Source organism: Sparus aurata, chromosome 16 (genome assembly GCF_900880675.1).
Source record: "Sparus aurata chromosome 16, fSpaAur1.1, whole genome shotgun sequence".
In the NCBI taxonomy this organism is placed as follows: Eukaryota; Metazoa; Chordata; class Actinopteri; order Spariformes; family Sparidae; genus Sparus; species Sparus aurata.
This window is the reverse complement of record NC_044202.1, coordinates 7,550,674-7,567,549: the sequence shown is the minus strand read 5'-3', so window position 1 is coordinate 7,567,549 and position 16,876 is coordinate 7,550,674. Positions and strand designations below refer to the sequence as shown.

At 43.6% G+C, this 16,876-nt stretch overlaps 1 protein-coding gene across 1 annotated transcript; it reads left to right on the top strand.

Moving 5' to 3' along the window:
• The first annotated feature begins 1,341 nt into the window (after window positions 1–1,341).
• Window positions 1,342–13,846, top strand: LOC115597234 (protein FAM163A-like). The gene is made up of 6 exons (XM_030442987.1): window positions 1,342–1,814; window positions 2,426–2,476; window positions 10,183–10,288; window positions 11,310–11,333; window positions 11,491–11,605; window positions 12,192–13,846. Exons 5-6 carry the CDS (start codon window positions 11,513–11,515, stop codon window positions 12,567–12,569), a joined length of 471 nt encoding a protein of 156 aa, XP_030298847.1. The 5' UTR covers window positions 1,342–1,814; window positions 2,426–2,476; window positions 10,183–10,288; window positions 11,310–11,333; window positions 11,491–11,512; the 3' UTR covers window positions 12,570–13,846.
• The last annotated feature ends 3,030 nt before the right edge of the window (window positions 13,847–16,876 follow it).

The window sequence follows — 16,876 nt, the reverse complement described above, 5'->3', positions numbered from 1 at the left end:
TAAATTAACCAGTGCAGCGGGGCGTATCATCTAAGCCGCTGTAATGTGTCGACTCCTTTATTCAATTTGAGCTGTAATCTTAGAGCTCCCCACTGGCCTGCCTTCATCAGCCCCCTGCCACAAAGCTAGCTTAACACAGACCAGAGACGCACACACGGCAGAGGAAACGCTGCAGAGATGAGCCACTTTTCTGGATCAAGATTATACTTAAACAAATGTAGCCGGGGATAAATCTCCTCATTATGTGGGGGTATTATGGTCAAGATGGCTCCTGTTTGCAGGAGCAGCGCGAGGCGGTCGAGCTCCGTTTGCTTCAGGGGGAATTAGAAAAGATGAAGATAGCATGGCAAAGGTTTATGAAATAATCCTTCAGCTGCACGAATCTGAGGTGAAGAGATGATCGTCCTCTTCAGATCGTTAACTGCAGCAGCACAGTCGGGGGGGGGGGGGGCGAATGTGAAACTTAAAGGAAAAGTTCACCCACAAAATGAAACTGGAGTCACAGTTTGTCAGGCGCAATCCAAGTCTCCTGACGATTCATGATACCAAATTGATTTAAACGCGTCATTTAATACCTTAATCTTCACTGTTGCCGCTAAGCTACAAGCGTTAGCACTCTGAAGACGGTCTTTCAAAATCAATTTGTAATCATGAGGCTTCTGGACACTTGGATTACGCCAGACGAGCTGCATGGAGCCACTTTACCTGTTTCTTTAAGTGATTTTCTTACATTTCAAAAATGAGTCCCCATTTACTTCAGTTGTTTAGAAGAACGCTGTTTTGCCGTCACGCTCCAGAAATGTTTTGTCGACGACGGAACTTCACCTGACTGTCCACCGGCATCAGGGAGAGTAGATGACGCCTGCATTTTTCATTCTCAGGTGAACTTTTCCTTTAAGCTCCGACAGCTGCACCAGTTAAACCCCCCTGAATACAAAAGCCTTTAAAAAATATGTTACTTTAAATTTGTTGCGTGCAATTCTAACTTGTCTATTCCCACGACTACCTCAACTTGTGGTATTGTTTTCAGGTTTTTTTGTCATGATATCTCAGAAATGCATGAAATTTAGTGGGCAGGGAGGTTTTGTTAGGAGATCTCTGCCGCCAGGAGGATCATTGGAAGTTCCAGGTTCCAGATTTCAGAGTCAGGGAAACAAAATGTTTCCCCAACAAAGGCAGTGAACCCCCCTCACCCCCTCACTCACCCCCTCACTCACTCCCCTAGCGCGTTATTCCAGCAGGTTTTCATCTCTGGCTGGTGACGACCCCCCTTGTCTCCCCCCTAACACCACCTCCACCACCTCTCATCCAGACCTGTAAAGTGTTATCACGCGGTTTACAGCTGAAGCAGTCGCCCCTCTTTTGCAGTTCTACCCACCCCGCCCCACCGGGACCGGCAGGCAGCTTGTGCCAAACCGACCCCCGCCCCCCCTCCGGGGCGCCGCGCTGAGGACGCGGCCGTGCCGTGGCGATGACGCGCAGCTGCCGGACCGCCGCCTCGTCTCCAACGCTTCATAGAGGAGGAAGAGGCGGAAGAGGAGGAGGAGGAGGAGAAGGAGGAGGATACCATGAGATTTCCCACAGGCCCCTCGCTGCTGGCACCTGGCTGTGAGTGAACCGGGGGGGTGGAAGAGGGGATAACCGACGGCGGATAATGACGTGATGGTTCCGGTTGTAGCGCGTCTTTAATGACCGGCGCTGGAGAGGAGAAGAGCGGAGAAGAGAGGAGAAGAGCGGAGTTTATCGCGTGTGGAGCCGACACTTGGACCGCAGCTCTCTCAAACAGGTTGCCGAGATTTCCTTCAGTGTTGGAGGTAAGGCACGTCGGCTCCTGCAGCCGCCCGTCCGTCCGCGCGCCACTTGACGGCTCTGCGCATCAATTTATCCGCTTAATTGGCTGAGAACGAGGCTAATCAGTGATGTAACAGCTGCCAAATTGACCTCCAGCCGCCAATCCAGCTCAATTATCACCTTTCGTCTGCTAAGAGGTCATATATTTATATACTGTAGTTCGGACATCAGTTCCAATCATGTGCATCCTTGAATTCAGAGCATAATCTGGTGATCAAATCGATTTAAAATGGGTTAATCTTCCTTTTCTATTCCTTCTGATGAGAATTAATTTAGAGTTGGCTGATAAAAGAGAGTTTTAATGACCACAAAGCTGCATGATTATGTCTTTTACACAGATTTAATCTATAATTCATCCCTGTCTTCCCGTGTGTGTGTGTGTGTGTGTGTTGTGGGATTAGTTTCAACTCCAGCAGTTCTCTTGCATGTTTGTGTGAACGTGAGGGCGATTTAACGTGAATGAAGATAACTCCATCAGACGCTGTTCGGGGGCCCGGAGGCTCCTCTCCTTGGCATCAACCCTCACAACTGATGTCATGTCTCTGTTTTGTTTTTGTGTTTTTGCTTTTCCCAGGGGGCTTTGCAGCAAAAAGGGATGCTATCCCCCAGATGGTGACTTCCACAGGTATGGATGCGTTTGGGCATGCTCGCTCGCCTGGTTTCTCTCCACGCGCACTCTGTTTGCAATACCAGTAAAGGTCAAAAGGGAGGCAGCTGCGGTGTATAAAACCTTTTTTTTTGCCACGAGGCTGTTCATGTGGCGTCTCTGATCTCTGATCTCTGCTCTGCACCTCGGGGATCTTGCTCTGGGCGAACTGTGCGTAACTGAAAGTGTTTCAGCTCTTTTGGGTGCTTAGTTTTAGTTTTTTTTTGGTTTAACCCCCTCTCCCTCAGTCCACACATCCAGCTTATTCAACCGTAAGCGATCCAAAACAAATAACACAGAGGTAATTATGACACCGAGAGCAGACCTGAGAGGGTGTGTGTGTTGTCATTCGCACGGATAAAAAAACGGATGACTGGGTTCCGTTTAGACTATTTGAAAAATGAAATCATCCACCTCCTCCCTCCCTTCCCCTCCAACTCTCTGCTGTCTTTGTTCCCTCCAGCGGCGGGGTGTCTCTGTCCTAGATGTGGATGTGTTCCCTCTCCTCACACGCTGAGATGAGTGCTTTCAGGGGCAGGGACGAGGCAGAGAAGTCTCGATTCTACTACCTGGCTAAATCGCCCTGTGATGGAAAAATATTGTTAAGGGGAATGATACTTGAATAATTGAAGCCCCAGGGCTTTAAAATTGCAGGGACTTCGCTGTGATTTTTTTCCAGCGCAAAGTCGGAGGGGCCACCTCAACGAAATATTCATATCATTATTTAAGAGTGGATTTATGAGGGAGCCACTCAGGTGCTGCCGCCCTCTCGCTCCGTCTCTTAACTCCCTCGTTATCCACCTCCTGTTGTGAAAACCATCTCTCAGCCTCTCTCCGCTTCTTTCCCTTTTTTAAAATGAATTAAAACTCAGCCATATAACGACTCTGCCTCCGTCTAATGTCTTCCCAAATGGGGCCTGAAATTTAGCACAGATGAGTTTCTGCCTCTCAGAAGTGATTTTCTGTACATAAAGCACCGCCTCGGTTAAAAAGTTATTCATATTCTGTCTGTTTATCTGCAATAACGAGATAGTTTGAAAGACGAAAGACTTCGATTAGGGCAGTGTGCCAGGAGACGATTAGATGACTGACCTAAAATCATTCTTTTAAAGGTTAAGTATGTAGGAATAAGTGATATCTATGAGTGAGGCTGCAATATACAACCAACTGAATACCCCTCCACTCACCTTCCCTCCTCAAACATGGAGGAGAACGACCCAATCGCCCAAATACATTTCTTGGTTCAGTTTATCTTGAAACAACGCTGCCCTCGCGCTCGGGTTAGGGTTAGGCACAAAAACCACTTGGTCAGGGTGAGAAAACTTAGAGTTTTGGCTCAAAATAACGGTTTCAATCGCCACAAACGCACCACGAATTTGATGTTCTTAAAAATATCCAGTGGTGTCACTCCTACAAATATTGAAACACCACCTCGAACAGCGTTGTCAGCCTACTCACCAGTAACTCCACCTACGTCACCCCTCCAGATACAACAGTCCTAAACATGTAATGTGGACATGATATGACACATATAGCAGAAATGTCAGTATGGTGTGTAGCCTGCGACACGTGCAAATCTGAAAGAATTAAACTGCCAATTTCATGGTGGCTGTGGACAACATGATTGGCCCTCTATAGAGTCAGTGTTTGGTTTGTCTGTTCTGGGCTTCTGTAGAAACATGGTGATGCTCAAATAAATGGAAAGAAAATTATGAATATGTATCTCATTTCTACCAAAAGAACCCCTGAAGACATTTATCAAAAGTGGTATATTTCTGTCTCGAAAATGTGAGGATTTGCTGGTTTTCTCTGTTGGATTTGTAAATGGGTTTGAAGTATTTTCGAGCGTCGCTTTGTGCTCGGAGAAATCATGAAGCCAGATTTTTCTCTGTTTTTTTCTGAGGTGGAGTACGGAGACAGATGGCTGAGCACAAAGACTAGAAACAGAAAGTCAGCTCCATCCAAAGTTTCTGAAAATGTTTCTTGGCCGTGCTCAGCGAGCCACTTCAACCCAGTTGCCGAAATAAATGTTGGCATTGTCCATTTCTGCAAACAATGGATATGCTGGTACTGATGTCTTTTAGATTTTAGTTTTCAGTTTCATCTTGTGTGGCAGTGCTGTGCTTACGGTGTGGTTAGGTTTAGCACAAAAATCAGTTGGTGAGGGTTCGGAAAAGGTCATGATTGGGCGCAACATCCCTGTTTCGGTGGTTGAACGTATCCTTGAAGTGGTTTTGAGCACTTGTCTGTTCCTTGGCAGCAGTCCTGCCGAGCTGTCCACTGCGCTGACCTCTCTCTGCTCGTGGCCAAGAAATAAGGGGCATTTTGTCAGCGTTTACAGAGCCTGACTAGCTTTTCTTCCTCCAGTCTTTATGCTAAGCTAAGCTAACCGACTGCTGGCTGCTGCTTCACACGGAGCGGAAAGATATCAGACTAGCGACCTCTCATATAACTCCCAGCAAGAAATCCTGTAAGCATATTTCCCAGAATGTCGGACTGTTCCCTCAACTTTTCAGATAAAGTTGTGCTCGCTAATTAACTTTCACTATCAAAGCTCGTCTAATTTTTCATGCCTCACTCCGGCCTCGCATGGGAGAAAAAAAATGGCCTCTTAATTTCACAACTCGAATCATCACCACCACATCAGCAGCCCACATGAAACTTCCGTGCAGCGTTTTTTCTTTCTTTTTTTTACCTCTCCAACTTTCGATTGGGGGGAGGGGGATGTGTGTTCGCCGGCGGTTGTGTAAGAGCGTGCGCTGTGGCCGGTGTGTGTTTGCCGCTCGCGCGTGTGTCTGTGCGTTGGCATTTAGCTGACTGCGAGCGTCGTTTCATTTCCCACAGAGAAAACAAATTAAAATATGACACCTCTCTCAGCTGCCTCTCATCTCCTGCTTTTCGCTGTGTCGAGAGACGACGAAAACCGCTAAATATAGGACCGCGAGTGGAGGGTGAAACCTCTCCACCCCGCTCAACATTTCCAACGTTGCGAGGGTCGAAGGTAGACGGTGATGTAGCTCGAGCAAAGGCGTAATCAGCCCACCAATCAACGGATTTTTGAATGTGAAGGAGAGCGAGGCACGGCCGGGAGAGAGCTCTTCTTTTAATCTGAGCGTTTTGAGTCACAGGCTCATAATCATGTGACACATAATCATCACTCTTTCTGTTAATATGGTGGCTGAGTATTATATTATTTTCATTGTCAGTTAATATTTGGATTGTTTTCTCGTTGAATCAAATCGTTTTTTTGGTCTGTGAAGTGTAAAAAATGGTTCAGACTGTCCACGGTGACGTCCTCCAACCCAAAGATGTTCAGTTTACTGTCACAGAGGAGGAAAGAAACTAGAAAATATCCACAGTTAAGAAGCTGCAATCAGATAAATTAACCCTTATCTTTCATGGATGATCAGTTGTTGAAGTTCTAGTATATTTTTTTATGCTACAGGCATAAACTGTAATTCATTGTTCATTGAAATATCAATTTATCCCATATGTATTTATTGATTGATTTTGATTTTTTGCCCAAATTGGTTACTGACCTACAAACCTTGAAGTTGTCCCGTTTGTTTTTCACGTAAAAGCATCCAAGATCCAGATCTGAACCACACAGTGTTCACCATTTTTTTCCTTGGAAACATGACTGGAGTTATGAATCGATTCACAAAATAGTTGCCAGTTAGTTCAGTAATGGATTGATCGACTAATCAATCAGTCAGCTCCACCGTCGCATCCATTAAGCTGTGTGACTGGCACTGATGAATCCGGGCAGATAAATGATTAAGAGCCGGTAAAACAATCCCACAAACACAATAATGAAGCTGTCAGGATTCATCCAGAATATCCACGAAGTGTTGGCCGATTTAAAGTGTTGAGTCTGGTATTACGTTCACATTTGCGCTCATAAAACATTATTGATTATCGATACCACAACTTTTTTCCCCGCTGCAAATCATAAAAAACACGTTTGCAGTATTTCAGAACACATGAATGGGACTCAACTTGTGAAAAAATTTAGCAGTTTTACTTCCCAACTTACGAAGCCTTTCTGTCTCTCTCTCTCACACACACACAACCCACACACACACACACACACATACACACACACCCCAACCTGCTTAGCATTGCTGTTGTGCTTCAGTCAAAATCCCCACAAATCTCAGATATACACATTTGTCTTGTACAGCGAAGAGCTGCCAACACACACACACACACACACACACACACACACACAGTCTTTCTTGAGTCCTCTGGTCACCAGGGAGTCGTACACATAATTACTTAAAGCAGCTTTTGTCTTGTGGAAGTCAGACGCCTGTTGCCTCCTCTGAGACCTCCTGATCCCCGTTCATCCCTGTCGCTCGTCCAAGTCGGAACTGACGGGATTTTCTGGCAGATCCCTGCGACTCCTTTCAGGGATTGTTTTGAGACCTCAGGGGTTGTTGAATTTATGTCTGCATGCGTCTCTCCCAGTCAAATCAGACAGCTCTTGAAGTCATATATGAACTGGGCTGGTTAAGAAACTGTGACGGCGTCAAGAGAACGAGTCTCCAAACCTCTTGTCACGCGCCGTCTTTTTCTCTCCAGTCTGTTGGAAACTCTCCAATATGAGGCTTTTTACCTCGATGCTCCCTTTTCTCGCATAATTTGGTCTCATGGTAGTCAGAATAACTTATTTTTTGGGGGCGTCTGGAGAGATTCCACTGCTGTGTCCGTGTACATCAGAGGAGCTTGCGTTTAAAAAGATGTGCTGTAGCGGCTCAACGTGAAAAGCCGAGGCGGGGGGGGGGGGGAGATGATGTACATTGTAAAAGTGGAGGAGTGAATGAGAGGGGGAGAAATGAGGCCTGAAGAGGGATGAGATAGTGAGCTGGAGAGGGAGGAGATGGAGAAACGGGGAGCAGGAGAGAGACTTCACATCGCTTTTAACAACATTATCGTGGCCCGTGGTGTATATAATTTAGTACGATGACGCAATAGAAGAAGCCGCATCGAGCGAGCTGTCCGAGAAAGAGAGAGAGGCTCACACACACACACACACACACACACACACTTCTCTCTGCGCTTCAGTCAAAGATTTATGCGCGTTCAATGTTAAATGATAAAGATTTATGATCCCAAACCCTGCGAGGGGTTTTTAAGAAACCTATAGGGAGCAACAGAACAGAATCCACCTTACTCTAACATTTGTTTCTACCTCCTCCTGGCTGAGATGTCACAACACAACACAACACAACACAGCAAAAGTGACAGAGCCCTTTTTCATTAGGCAGTAAGACTAAAAACTCACAGCAAATTACAGCCTCGAAAAAGCTTCATAGCGTCTCCAGAAATTACATTAATAAGCCAGTAATGAGAAATAAGCCTGACAATTTCTTTTTTTTTTTTTCCGTCAGTTTAATTGGGATAATTAAATGTTATTCCTCCGCCGAGAAATATCTGGATGTTTCAGTTAATCAACTCGAACAGTAGATAAACAAAGTCGCCTGGTGTTGTAATTACCATAATGGCAGTGCTCAAAAATGGATAACTCAACCGTATAAATTAACCCAAATGAATGTCAAAATCGTGCAGTTTCTTTTCACGTAGCCAGATATAAAAAGGTCATTCTCTCGCAGCGTGTTAATATTTAGATTATGTGTTGGGTGTTTTTAAATGTGAGTACCAGGAGACGTTGGCACATATTATTCCATCTCTCTCACGCAGAGCTTATTGAGGGCTTCCTGTCTGATGGACCACTTCGTCAGGTCTTATTTGAGGCCAGGCGGTGCATTTGTGGAGATAATTATGAGGGCAGACTCTTGATTTCTTCTTATTTACTCTGTTTTTTTTCCCCCGCTCCTGCGAGACTCAGCCAGTCAGAGCTATTTGTTAAAGATGATTTACCTGGATTGCAGAGCGAACACATGAGGAATGCAGAAGTACCAACACTCGACTGTGATGATGCAGTATCTATGTATTTTCCTCTGCCTATGTCAGACATCTCATGTGTCTTACATGTTCTCAAAGGTCTCATTTAAGGAATTAAACGAATCCCCAACATCTCAGCAACCCTAATTTTAAAGTTGGTGTAAGTCAGTAAATAACATTCAATGAGAAAAGTATTGAAATTATGTCATTAATTGAAAATCAGACATGTTTTTTCACACTTTTTTACAAGATTACAACTCTAAACACACTGATGATCCAGACTATTTCGAAATGTAGAAACATCAACCAAATATTTCTCCACCTTTTTGATGGTTTCAGCCGCATGGAAATATTTCCCCGCCGCCTACATTGGCATTTTTATTCTGCTGTTATTTGTTAGAGTGTCTTCAAATGCTCAATGTGCTCACGACAACAAAAAAACCCACTATAATCAAAACTACAAAAAACAGCACGCTCCAAACTATCTGCTCTGACTCTTTCTCTCTTACAACTATCTCATCTCAGCCAGCCTCCCACTGCTCACTGGCACCGCGGCATGTTTCGCACTTCACGTAACGTAATGATAATGATGTGATCACGCTGGCGCACATCACACAGTCTACTGACCACTCGAAGCCCTTTACTGTCACACACTGATGTGTAAGGCGCCAGCTGCTCATCAGGAGCAATGTGGGGTCCAGTATCGTGCTCAAGGACACCTCGGCATGCAGCTGAAAAGGCATAACCTGTAGCTTTGATGCAAAAAGAATGACTGTTCTGGCTAACGTGCTTCTTATTTTCGATTGATTTAAACGGGATACATTTCAACAAAGATCTCCTGTGGCAAGTTGCCCCTGGGAGGTCTGTTGTCGTACGGTATAATTTGTCAAAAAATGTTGTGAAAAATAACTCCCGCCAAGAAATGTTAACTCCCAGATGAAAACGCTTTGCTCTCCCTCAGCTCTGTCTCTTTTAAAGCCGTCTGCTGCCGCCGAGAGAGAACATATAAGGACATATAATCGCCTCCGTGTGGTGAACACATGGTGACTGTGTCGTTTGAGTCCTGTGTCAGTATTCGGGAGATCACAGGATGACAATTACCCAGGCTGCTTTGAGAGGGAGCTTCTTTTTTTTTTTGAATCAGTAGCAGTGACACGAAACGCACGTACGAATCGGGTTTAGTATTCAGAAACTGTCCCAGCACAGATGCATACAATATACAGGGCCATATGGCGAGCGCACACATTCGGTGCCGCCGCATTCAGTATGCTAATCCGGCCCCATCCCCAAACGTCTTTTAGCCGTCCAAAGTGCTCCTGTTGGAAATCGCTCACACTCGGGCGCTGTTGCTCTGCACATCGTGAGTCTAATCATGTTCCATTTGTTGCCTATGTCTGCGGGACACAGCGTGAAATCAGATTCCATATGAAGCAGTGGATGTGATGTGCTGAAACAACTTATCTGATTAATCTGACATTTATGATACAGTCAGTCTCACAGCCACAGCCAGCCACACGCTGGTTCCATGTATCGAGGGAATGTACTTACACTTCTCTGTTTTCGTTCTGTTTATCGAGCACAAATAAGCATTCTGAAGTTTACTTTACGCTCTGATTACTCCTAGCAGACGCCAATCGTTATTTTTGACATTTTAAAGGCTGAAATAACACTTGATTAGTTTGGAAAGCCACAAGGATCCACACTGACATTAATCATTATCTGCTCTACTGTATTTCTTTTTATCTTCCGCTGACAGGCGCCTCTTTCTCTCCCTGCAGGAGTTCCAGCGAGAGGAGGCTTTCTGAGAGGAACACTCCGCAGGCCTGTCATGGTTTCCGACCTCCTCGCACTCCTCCGGCTCTGCGTCCCCCGCTGTCTTCTAATGTAAGTGTCCATCTCTATTAGAGCTCAGGCGCCGCTCGCCTCATCAAGCGGGCGAAATAACTTTTTTTCTCTGCTCGACTCATAAAAAACTGAAACAACATATCGTGAGTCACGAGGACACACCTGAGGGCGACGAATTAAAGAAACCGTTTAATATTCGGGGGGACAGGACTATGTAAGAGCTTCAAGCACATCCTGATACGTAACCGGAACCAGCATGTTCCACGGTGGCAGGATGCTGATCCTCTTTCTTAGAGCGACCGGTACAGAATATCTAGATAGATCTAGGTTAGTGACTTTATTGAGTGAACAACACAAACACTGCTATTATTTCTAAAGCCTTGAAACTGCCATCAGTGTGTCAGTCCTGTAAATTACTTCCATTTAATGGCTGCACCTTAATCCTGACCTTATTTTTGTCATTGTGCGTCTTTTTTGTTCAACACCAAAGCCACTCAATTATGCAAACCAACTAACCAATGGAGGAAGAGTTAAACCAGCAACTTCCTGTGCTCTACAATGTAAAATAACCTTTTTTGTCAATGGAGTTTGGTCGTTTTAAAGAGAGTGGACCCCAGAATCTGTCAACAATAGGCCCCAGCTTGGACAAATGCTTTTAGATAAGCAGAATTGATCATGTTTGGTGTACCAGCTACAAATTTCTTGTTCTTTTTACCAAATATCCTGATGTCTTAGACATCGTGGTCAGCTCAGCACTCTCTGAACAATGTGTAAATGTGGCCTTAGCACACAAACAGCAGTGGTATCGATCCGATGTGTTCATCCCGCCTGCAGTTTTCTCCTAAATCTACATAAACGAGCACCAAAACCGTTCTGTAGGTTCTGTGTCGGCTTTCTTTCACCGTTCGTTTTATTCTCCGTCTGCATCTGCGAATCCTGAAGCAACCCCAGCTGTCTTAATACAGCTGCATGATGACTTACAACATGTTTCATCAGTTGAGGTTACATCACGACGTTACACAAAATTGACTAATTCAGTCTTCTTTGCTTATCTTCGCAGGCGCTATAGAAACCTTTGCTGGACGTGAGTATGCTGAATATTTTCTGCAGTAAATTTGTCTGTTTTGGTCTCGAGCACAGCTGAAATCCAGATGTCTAATAAGCTCGTCTTTTTTTCCCCAATTCTCTCTCTCTCTCTCTCTCTCTCTCTTGCTTTCATCTCTGCCTCCCTCCCTCTGAAGGGTTTGATGGAGAGCTGGTCGAATGTCAGCGGGAACTATTGTTATATCCGGAGGAATTCTCGCCGGAGTGATACTGCTGTGCATCGTAGCAGTGCTCTGTTACTGTAGACTCCAGGTATCACTGTGTCACCGAGCGTGTGTGTGTGTGTGTGTGTGTGTGTGTGTGTGTGTGTGTGTGTGTGTGTGTGTGTGTGTGTGTGTGTGCTGCAGTCATTTTCAAAGCAGAACAATGCGACTGAGGAGGACTCGGCTTTTTGTGTTGGTGATAACGGGCTGCTGGACTGACGCGCTTTCAGTCCAGCGGGACTTTTTCCAGGCATCCAGAGTAAGAGGCCGTCAGAACAATGGCCGATCCAGAGTGGGAAACGAGGAAACGGCCAACACGCCGCCACCTCCGAAGCCCACTTATTAACATGCTTTATCTTATTCGTTAAAATGTCACGCGCACAGAACTGTAAGAAGGACAATTCATGGTTTTAGATGTAAGCCAGTCTAATTGCCGCCTCGCTCTAGCTTTGTATTTTACACACCGGCATGAGAGTTATTTCAATCCTCTTATCTAACTCTTGGCCAGAAAAGCAAATGAGCTTATATCCCACAATGTGAAATGTTCCTTTAACAGCCCTTGATGTCTGAAATACTGCACGTATTACAGAGCTGAACCTCAGCACCTCCCTCTTCTCTCCTCTCTCCCTCTGCAGTATTACTGCTGTAAGAAGAATGATTCTGAGGTGGACATGGGCTCTGTGGCGGGAGCGGACCCTCTCTCACACTTCCCCTGCAACGCCTGCAACGCCCTCGCCATGGACGGCACGGCCATCAACCCCGTCTCTCTGGACCAGCTGGAAACGGGCTCGCACCACAACCACTGCCCGACCTGCTCGCCGTACTCCGTCCGCTCCGGACACACAGACAACATGCGTAACGGAGGCGAGCGTCTGGGCTTCCACACCTACTACGAGAACCCGTCCGTCTCCCTCCCGCTGTCCGCCAACCCGCAGGGCTCCTCCCCTCTGAGTTTCTACGGCCCCTCGGACATGTTTCCTCCCCCGCTGCGCCCCTACAGCACCGTGGTCTGACCTCTGCTGCACCAGAAACACACACACACACACACACGGAAAACTGAAAACACACACCACACTTACACACAGCACATGACCTTTTTGTTTGAGACTACATTCAGGTGATGGATTAGGATACAGCACAGTAACACACACACACACCAACATTACCGCACATGTTCCCTCCTGCCACAGGTTCCAGACTCATTCATCCAAAGGGGGGGTGACCCAAAAACTGAGCCTCCTTGTGGGCAACGCATCCTTGGACCGGGCCCGCGGGGAGCTGCAGACATCAGCAATAAATGATGTTTTATCAGCAGGGACATGGTGCAGAACTCAAGTGCTTCTCAAACAACACGTGGTACTAAAATGTGTCTTTGCTGATCGGATCTCAGCTGTGATCCAGTCGACATTCATGTGGACGCAAAATGGTTTGGTCCAGAGAGTCGAGTCAGTTTTCTCGTGTGGGTGCCACAGAGAAAGATTTTCAACTATTCCCGTAACACTTGATTAATACATGATAAATCAATAGTTGATTTAACTTTAGTTATATTGTATTTCACTGTTACGTTACGACTTTAATGCACCACAAATGTAACATTTATCAGTGAGAGTTATTATAAAGTGTTACTGCCAAGTTTATGACCAATTGATGATTAAAAGCTTCTGAAATTAAAACGATTGATGTGCACAGACCCGAACAGATTAGATTAAATCATAAAACATCTGTTTGTGTCATTAATTAAACAAAACTAACTTAATTTATTTAGAAGTTTTCTGGATGTAACTATGTAATTAAGTACCAATCACAGGAATAATAGAGATCTCCTGGAGAGGGAAAACATAAGCTCTAATAGATATTTATTGATTACTTATAGATTATTGATAACTTTATTGCCCATACACACTGTGTTATATTGTATTCTTGCCTATTTATATGTTTTGCACATTCAGTTGAGCTGCTAACACTGACTAAAATAACTCTGCAGTAAAGTAGGATTAATTGATTAGACGTGTAATTGAAAACAGGCTCTGTTACGCTGTAATTGGCACCAAATTAAATACAGCTTTTAGGAAACCTAGTGGGAAAGTATTAGGAGATTATTTGTAAATTATAGACTCATAGAATAAAACCAAATTGTCTGTTATTAACAATCGACACCAACATATTTCTTAATATACAGGTCTTTGGTTAGATTGCAATAGACATGCAAGCACTACAAAGTTCAGCGCCGTGTGAGAATGAAGCCGACAAATGTCTTTATCAAGTTAAAAAACAAAAGAAGACGCCGACATCTCTGCTGTTGATTAATTATCGGTGGTTCTGGTGTGCCAGACTGATGGACCAGTTGATTTGCCTTCCTAAAAACACCTGAGATACGATTTTATTCTAAGTCCATGCCCAGGGAAAGGTCCATCTGTACGACAAGGGGATGTTTGTCTTTCAGCACCAACCCTGAAATAAAACAAGAGCTGGAAAGTGACATCTGGAGAATAAAACTGCGATGGCAGCTGCTCGCTGTCGTCTCCGAGGCGTGGAAGAAACAAAAAATTAATTGGCGGGAAAAAAAAACTGGAGGTGATGAAAATGGATGTGAACTGAAATGCGGAGTGATAAATTATGAGGTGATTTGATTCATTTAAAGACCAGACTCTATTAAGCGCTCGCCTGGAGGTTGAAGACGCGGAGCTTGTGACCTTACGCTACGGAAAAGTTAAACGATTTTTTTTATTAAAACGCACGCAGACGCGATGTGATGAAAACAGACACTTTGGGTGGAAGCGACGACAAATTGTTCGCTGGAAACAATAAAATGTGAATATGGTGTTGTGAGTCGACAGCACAGAGCCCACTGTCACCAATAAAACGTCAAGAAAGCAGCCACATCCATCTCGTCCATAATTAATTTGGAAACATTCTCATCACTTCCAATTGTTCACATGCTTGAAGCCACTTTTGGGAAATGATAAACGACATTTTTTGTCTGAGAAGATGATAAAACGTGGTCACATCAGCTATTTTAATCAAATTGACTCAATTAATCAAATCACTTGATCATTTATCGCTCTTTTTTTCCTTCCACGTGGACTTTTCAACGCCTCTGTATTGTTGGTTGCTTGGTCAGCGTGAATTTATCGAGCTACGTAACGGAAGAAGACCAGCGCCTCTTTAGTTTCTGTTCTTCTCTGCAGCATTGCTTCCCTTCCCGCGTTCGCATCGCTGCTGTTAACTCAATGTTAGTCTTAGAAACCCCCTCCAGCTTACTGTACATGAGGGCTAACCGTCTTTTCTATTAGGTTCTGTTGATTGCTCATGGGGCTTTTTTTTCTCTTCTTCTTCCTTCAAATGAAAGACAGGAATAATTCCAAGTATTTAAATAAAGCAGCTACGGGTTATAATAAGCTGCTCCTCACAGTTTGGCCCCTCTACAGTCATTTTTCTTTCCCCGATGAGGACGGTGATTTCTTCTGCTTGCATCTTTTCTTCTGGTTAACCGTAGTGAAACTCAACCGCTGACAGAAAGTCCGGTTCCGTAGTGTCTTCCAGGCACGTCGATGTATTTAACACATTCATGTTTACAGGGCGACAAACGAGAGAGCGTCCCTCAGATTTTCGAGGCGTCGCGGGCAGAAACTGTACCATACTTTGTTGATCTTGAAAGCTTTGTATCTTATAAGCCATTATATCTACTTTACAGTACGGTAACAGTATATGCCTGAATCTATATGTTTTTTAAGGGAGTGTTGTAGTTTTTTTGTTTGTTTTTTTCTGAGGGGACATCAGGGTTTCGGTGTGTTTTGCTGAGTTTGTGCCAAAATGTGAGTTTTGCATTCTCTTCGATTATCCTTCCATCTGATTTTCCGACATGTTGTCGGATACTGTACGGCAGCTTGGTCAGCGGCCTTAAGCTTCAATCTGTGACTCTCTTCCTGCCCCTCCAGCATCAGTTTGGTATGTTGGTGGCTCCTTGGTGAAGTCAGCAATAATACATAATATGCAACATTTGGTTAAACTTTCAAAATAAAGCTTCCTCACAAAAAAGATTACATATTATGGCATATCATGAGTTTTGGACCTGCCAAAGTTTTGTTAGGTTTAGGCACTAAAACTTCTTACTGACATACTTTGGGTTCAAATAACTCATTAAGTCTTAAAATGTTCATACTTAAAGTTATATAAGTGATGATTTATGTATGTTAACTTACTTATTTAACAAGTTACTCTTCATTCTTGGTTGACGCTTGGAATATGTTGCTAGTGTCAAGCAGGAGCGTGCCTATGTGGAAAATTCTTAAAAAATGTGGGAACATATGGCCTAATTTTAAGAAAAGTCTTAGAAATGTGGGAACATAGGGCCTAAATTTAAGAAATTCTTAAAAATGTGGGAACATAGGGCCTAATTTTAAGAAAAGTATTAAAAAATGTGGGAACATATGGCCTAATTTTAAGAAAATTCATAAAAATGTGGGAACATAGGGCCTAAATTTAAGAAAATTCTTAAAAATGTGGGAACATAGGGCCTAATTTTAAGAAAAGTCTTGAAAAATGTGGGAACATATGGCCTAATTTTAAGAAAATTCTTAAAAATGTGGGAACATAGGAACTAAATTTAAGAAAATTCTTAAAAATGTGGGAACAAATGGCCTAAATTTAAGAAATTCTTAAAAATGTGGGAACATAGGGCCTAATTTTAAGAAAAGTCTTAAAAAATGTGGGAACATATGGCCTAATTTTAAGAAAATTCTTAAAAATGTGGGAACATAGGAACTAAATTTAAGAAAATTCTTAAAAATGTGGGAACATATGGCCTAAATTTAAGAAAATTCTTAAAAAAGTGGGAACATAGGGCCTAAATTTAAGAAGATTCTTAAAAATGTGGGAACATAGGGCCTAAATTTAAGAAATTCTTTAAAATGTGGGAACATAGGGCCTAATTTTAAGAAAAGTCTTAAAAAATGTGGGAACATATGGCCTAATTTTACGAAAATTCTTAGAAATGTGGGAACATATATCTTAAATTTAAGAAAATTCTTAAAAATGTGGGAACATAGGGCCTAAATTTAAGAAAATTCTTAAAAATGTGGGAACATTTGTCAAGCTAAGAAGCACGGGGCCGTTGACCAGGCTGACTTATTTGACGTGTTTCATGAGTGAGACCAGGCTGTTTTTACGATACGCCAGAGGAACACGGTGTGAAGATAACATAAATGTACATTTGGAAGGGAAAAAAAAATCCACTTTGAAATTGTCCTGAAGTTCAGCTAAAATGTGAAAAACATTTAAAAATATGATGATATTTAGTTTAAAAGATTAGAGATTATTA